The sequence below is a fragment of the Limulus polyphemus genome, unplaced genomic scaffold, assembly GCF_000517525.1.
Source record: "Limulus polyphemus unplaced genomic scaffold, Limulus_polyphemus-2.1.2 Scaffold1746, whole genome shotgun sequence".
In the NCBI taxonomy this organism is placed as follows: Eukaryota; Metazoa; Arthropoda; class Merostomata; order Xiphosura; family Limulidae; genus Limulus; species Limulus polyphemus.
This window is the reverse complement of record NW_013667356.1, coordinates 122,850-129,538: the sequence shown is the minus strand read 5'-3', so window position 1 is coordinate 129,538 and position 6,689 is coordinate 122,850. Positions and strand designations below refer to the sequence as shown.

At 34.4% G+C, this 6,689-nt stretch overlaps 1 protein-coding gene across 1 annotated transcript in view; it reads left to right on the top strand.

Moving 5' to 3' along the window:
• Nucleotides 1-260: 260 nt before the first annotated feature.
• LOC106464806 (protein FAM107A-like) overlaps nt 261-6,689 on the top strand; it is a 10,694-nt gene continuing 4,265 nt past the window's right edge. The window contains exons 1-3 of the mRNA XM_013924964.2: nt 261-357; nt 2,673-2,841; nt 5,719-5,872. Of these exons, the coding sequence (XP_013780418.1) occupies nt 2,675-2,841; nt 5,719-5,872 (321 nt within the window). The 5' untranslated portion in view covers nt 261-357; nt 2,673-2,674. The remainder of the gene's footprint in view (nt 358-2,672; nt 2,842-5,718; nt 5,873-6,689) is intronic.

Genomic DNA, 6,689 nt, shown 5'->3' with positions numbered 1-6,689 from the left:
ATACTCGCTTATGTACCTATTACTTAAATTATTGATTATTTTTATGAATGAGGTTCTGAAAAGCCCCAAGAAGCTAACAAATAAAAGGCGTTATTATATTTTTGTTTAACAACAACAGGTAAATTAGATGAAAATACGTACGGCCAATGTAAATATATCGTAATTTTTCAAGTTTAACAAATAAGCCGCTCACTGAACTGTCCAATCAAACGCGTTTACCTACAGCAAGGCCTGCCCACCAGTAGGAATCGTCTGTAGTATAGAGATAACAGGTTGTGCATGAAAGCAGAAAGTAAGATTGAATCAGGGAAGAAAAAGAAAAATTCATATCTAGTCCCTTAATCATATTCACAATAGGTAAGTTAGACTTTGGTATTGCGTGGGTGTACACAATTATATGCAAAGGTTTTTCTTTTGTTTCCATCACCTTATTAGTCACATCTTTACTTACTCCCCACGCGCAGCGTTGTTCGGCTCGTGCCAGTGATCGCATGGTCTAGGAAAACTTACTTTTTAAAACTACGACGGGCACAAATGTAGTATTGCGTCTGTAATTGTTTAGTATATCTACCACACTTTGATAATGTTACATGTGGGGAGAGAATGACCTGTGGATCAAACAGCTGTGTGACAAATAGTAGGATGGCTAAGTGGAAACAGCAACAGATAATAAAACAAGCAAACTTAATGTACCAAAGAAACAGAAATGACTAGTAATATGTAAGTCAACTCAGGAACGTGGTCAAAACGTCGTGTGTCAAATGGCTAGAACTGTTTCAATGTGTTTTTTACGTCCACCATTTTCAAGTGTGAAATATCGATGGTTTGAGTAAAATGATTGAAATAATTAATTTTTCTACTAATACTGTGTTTCAGGCATTAATACGTAAAGATAGTCTCTTTTTAGAATTAGGAAATCCTTTATCAGAAGGGACAAAGTTATATCTATTACTTAGATTATTATAATTATATATTCTTGTAAATTGAATAATTCAGCGTCATTTATAGTATACTAGGAAAGGAAGTGATCGCAGAGAGGCGGAATGTAACGACTGGATCATTCGGGTTAGTATTAGGAAAACTGTTACTAGTGGTGACAAGTTTAATAAATTATCGTGGATTTTAAATTCATACGAAAATATCACCGTTCTAATACGAAATCACGTTATTGTTTTACATCGTTTCAGTATAGTAGGCTCATATTGTTTAATATGAAAAAATTATACCAACGTCTTGATAATGAAATAACATTAATATTTTTTATAGTTTTGATAAAAACAGGATCAGAGTTCTCCAACTTCCATTACTGTATATGTTACAGAGTAACTGTAAGGGGTGCAACATAAACGCCCATACAACTAAGAAATACATAGTAGTTGCAGGAGACGAGGCCTGGACACCGACATTCCTTAGTTAGTTGTTACCCGAAGGGCATGTACGATAAGTTGCAAGTTGAGGAACCTATACAGCAACACGTATGTTTTGAACGAGCTTCGCCAGACTTCAGGGTGCTTGTATGACTCATTCAACCACTGGCGCCACTTCGAAAGGGTGCGTTTAACGTGTAATTAAGCATCATAGCGGGAATAGAGATGAAGTGTTTTTGTGTGAAGAAAATAAAATAACGTATATCGACAATTATGTGTATAATAACCAATTTAATACAATCTTAAATTTTAGTTATCTAAACAGGTAGAAAATAGTTGGTAGAGTTACACTACAAAATTAAAGCGAGCTTCAATGAAGTTTGGTAACTGACTGAACAGGAAATAATGGGGTAAAGGTTGGTTTCTGAGCTTTACTTACACTTCCAAAACCCGAGGTCGGTATTGAAACACTCACAATTAAATCAACTTTGAACATCAGTGATCATCTTATGAGAAACTGCAAATGAATTGTTTTAATGATTCGGTGAAAGTATAATGCTAATAATTTAACAATACACTTGTGTTGTTAATTCATGAACGAAAAAACAAAGCAACAGGTGATGTGGCCAGCCCCGTGGTTAGGATGGATGACGTACAAAAAACGTTCGAGTAACACGCGCCAATTATTAATCTGTATTCATTTTTATTTGCTATTCTGCACAAATATCACTGATCAATCTGTGACATAAGAAGTATTACGTCAGAATAAATCAAAACCAGAGAGTTTTCTTATGTTTTATCTAGACTTGTCTTATTTTATATGTATGGTGTTTTTGAAAAGGCTTTACTTACGCAGCAGTCCCATATTTCAATATGTTGCATTGATGCAACTAATTTGATCTTTTGAGTTGTTCAACCAGACAAGCTGTTTAAAAAGACATTCGGTTTACCAATTATCACTGAGTTATACTTGTTTCGGGAATTACCATCAGTAGCATTAGATAAGGGCAAATCGAAATAATAAGCCTAGGCTTCTTAGAGAGGTGGAGTGTTTTCTGTTGTTTACTTACGTCACTAAACAAATAACTATTATGTCGCAATACCTCCAGCCAATAGTGAGCGTATGTTTTATCAAACTTGACTTGCTTTCCAGTGATTCATTTCACGCTGTGGGTGTACCAGACGTAAAACATGTTACTTTCCTGTTTTTGTTGTAGCAGCAAATAAAGAAACTGTATTTAACAGACACAGAAATACGTTTTAACATAGAACGAAAGTAAATATATTGTAATTGTCTGTCTTCAGATATGTCCTCCGAATTGAACAATGCAGGAAACGAGAAACAGGGCTTGTGTAGCAGCGGCGTACACTTTTCGGAAGATGGTTTGGTGATTCCACGGAAGTTGCCCAATCCATGCCAAGAATCGGCTGAGAGGAAGAACGTCCATCGAGAATTATTATTTAACAATAAAATGTGAGTTTCATGAAAGTACCTTTGTTTGATTATATAATCGCCGAGATCCTAACTTGTTCGATATGTCAGTTCAGAATCTCACGAGCAGGCCTGTCGACGGGGATGGGGGGCAAATGAGGCAACAGCGTAGGGGCCCGCGAGAATGAAATCTGGTTATGCCGTAAAGCATCTTTAGGCTATATCTTCATTTAATGATAGTATATGTACATGAAAATGATAAAGCTTTATAGAGAGATAGAACAGGTCCTACTTATGGCTCATCCTACTGTAATAATGCTATTTTTAAGATTTGTTTCATTTGTATTGTTAAGCACACAAAGTTAAGACATCTGTTTGTTAAATGAAACAATTTTAAAATGTATATTTAAAAATAATAAAAAGTTCAGAGACTGTTAAATATCAAACAAACAAAAGGTACCAGAGGAATAAGACAATATACAGATTTAACAGTCATTTTGTTGTAAAACTCTGTAGAAGCTTTAAATTTGTTGATGGAATGTAAAGTATGAGGCAGATCTGAATTTGTATGTTCAGTTTGTCTTTCAGGATTGCAGAAGTACAGAAATTGATGAATGAAAGTCGCACACCGAAATGGTTGCAATGTATCAAAAATCACCTATTAGTGTGAGAAGATGGCTTAAATTGATTAGCTAAAACACAAAAAGGATATTTTAGCAGCTATTGATTATCTTAATGATTTATTTAGTTGGTATTTTAGCAGCTATTGAAGGCTTCACTGACTGTTAACGAAAGTTAGCTTAGTCACTAAAGATAATATTCCATTAACTCTGCTGTATATACAAGTTAAGGGTGAAATTAGACTTTAGGAGTAAAATTGCCTTAAAATTGCTTCAAGCTTGATGACAACTTACTGTAGGATATTTGTGTATGTAACAGGCAATGCCAATTTACCAAACAGTAAATATATCTGCTACTTCTGTTGTAACAGGCAGTGTTAGTTCATCAGACAGTAGACATATCTGCTACTTGTGTTGTAACAGGCAGTGTTAGTTCATCAGACAGTAGACATATCTGCTACTTCTGTTGTAACAGCCAGTGTTAGTTCATCAGACAGTAGACATATCTACTACTTCTGTTGTAACAGGCAGTGTTAGTTCATCAGACAGTAGACATATCTGCTACTTGTGTTGTAACAGGCAGTGTTACTTCATCAGACAGTAAACATATCTGCTATTTGTGTTTTAATAGGTAGTGTTACTTCATCAAACAGTAAACATATCTGCTACTTGTGTTGTAACAGGCAGTGTTACTTCATCAAACAGTAAACATATCTGCTACTTGTGTTGTAACAGGCAGTGTTATGTCATCAAACAGTAAACATATCTGCTACTTGTGTTGTAACAGGCAGTGTTACTTCATCAAACAGTAAACATATCTGCTACTTGTGTTGTAACAGGCAGTGTTACTTCAATCAACAGTAAACATCTGCTACTTGTGTTGTAACAGGCAGTGTTATGTCATCAAACAGTAAACATATCTGCTACTTGTGTTTTATTTATTTGTTTTGAATTTTGCACAAAGCTACACGAGGGCTATCTGCACTAGCCATCCTTATTTAACAGTGAAAGACTAGAGGGAAGGCTAGTCATCACAACCCACCACCAACTCTTTTACCAATGAATAGTGGGATTGACCATCACATAATGCTCCCACGGCTGAAAGGGTGAGCATGTTTGGTGGATGGGGATTTGAACCTGCGACCCTCAGATTGCGAGTCAAGCACCCTAACCACCTGACCATGCCGGGCCACTTGTGTTGTAACAAGTAGCGTCACTCCATCAATCAGTAACCATATTTGCTACTTGTGTATGTTACAGGTAGCATCACTTCATCAAACAGTACATGTATGCATACAGTTAGGCAATTTAATCAATTAGTGTCACTTAAATTGATCAATTAATCAAAATTAGTGTTTCTGATTATCATAACAATTGACTAATTAAAGTCACAATATAATTTAATTGTCACAAAAATAATCAACCAATAAAAATTAGTGAATCTGATTATTCCAACAGTTGGTTTATCAAAATTACAAATAATTGTCACAAAAATAATAAAGTAATTGAAATTAGGGTTTCCTATTAACTATTTTCAATTATTCCAAATATGTAAGTAATTAAAACACAGTTTTTAAGTTTGTTTGTTGTCAAGCACAAAGCTACATATTCAACTATCTGTATTTTGAAAATGTTAGCCTGATAAGTTTTTTGTTAAAGGTTGTTCAGCTTTGGTGATATAGGAGTGAGTGGGTCATAATTAAAAGAGTCTTGGGTTTGATTCCCATTTCACCAAACTTGCTTACCTTGATTTTGTTATGGCAAAGGTGCTAAGGCTGTCTGTCATTATCACTAATTTTTAACTGACGAAGTAGAACCCATCACCAATTCTTTTTTTTAGCTTGTATGCACCATGGTTTGAGGAACACTGTACTAATCAAATGTATGTATGTACAGTGTGAATGTAAACTTCATCACCAGTTAAGTGCTGATTACAGTATCATCTATTCAACCTTTGTGTAATAATGATGAAGTACAGTGTGTATACTAATAATGCTGCTGTTTCTTTCTTTGTGTAAGTTACAGTAATCACAGAAATTACCCAATCAAATAAACAGGGTTGTTTTTATCACAAGCTGTGAACTTTGTGTTGAAACATAAAAGTACCTGTGGATCATGTTTGTAGCTTTCTTAGCTTCATGTTTCACTGTAATAATGTAGAACTATATGGGGGATAGTTTACTTATACACAGTAGGTATATAGTTAGAATATTATGAACAGTGACAAATGTATTATACAGAAATATGCCTTTTGGTAAGAAAAATAAAAGAAGTTATTACTTTGTTTAAAACTTTCTAGTGGTAAAAATGTATTGGGGCAGAAGTCTGAGCTACAAAAGGCTATGGAGAAGGTAAAAGATGACCAGAAGAAAAAAGAAATGGATCGGTTACGGATCAACCATTGTAGTCCATTAGAGAAACAACTGGAGATACAAGCTGTGAAACTTAAACAGGTCAGGAAGTTAAATACATTCACTTGTAAATATCAACATTTTATTAAGTCAGTCATATAAATTATGAGAATTTTATAATAATAAAATCTGTGATGAATTTGCTGTCAGATACTACTGTTTATAACTGCATGTTCCCATAAGTATACTGTTACTGCTCCCAAACGTATACAATTACTATCAGAACCAGTAGTACCACTCCTTTGCTTGAGTTAGCTTATAAGTTTCTTCCTCATAGCTTAATGATATTAATCACAGCACATTGTGCATAAAGGTGATTAATTACAACTTAATTGAATGATTGTGTATTTAATGCAGTAATATGGCATCAAAGGTAACATGTTTAGCAGTTATACATTAGATTTACAGTGAATCCTGACCACTTGAAAGAGCAAAGCCACCAAGAGTAGACTTGTGATTGGAAGTATATGAAAAGAGATATACTCGTATACTAAGATTCTTAAAATATATAAATATAAAAAATAAAGAAAGGTGACTTCAGTGTTCTCCACATTATTTAGGACTGCTATAAGATACAACCTAATATAGACCGTGTGCTAAATTTTGTGTTATTTATGTTGCAACCTTTTGCAGAACTCTGTTAAAATGAAAGTTGTGGTGTAATAATAGCCAATGGACTGATTTTACAATAGAAGTAGTAGTTCCATGAAAGTTGTGGTGTAATGATAGCCAATGGACTGATTTTACAAGAGAAGTAGTAGTTCCATGAAAGTTGTGGTGTAATGATAGCCTACGGACTGATTTTACAATAGAAGTAGTAGTTCCATGAAAGTTGTGGTGTAATGATAGCCTACGGACT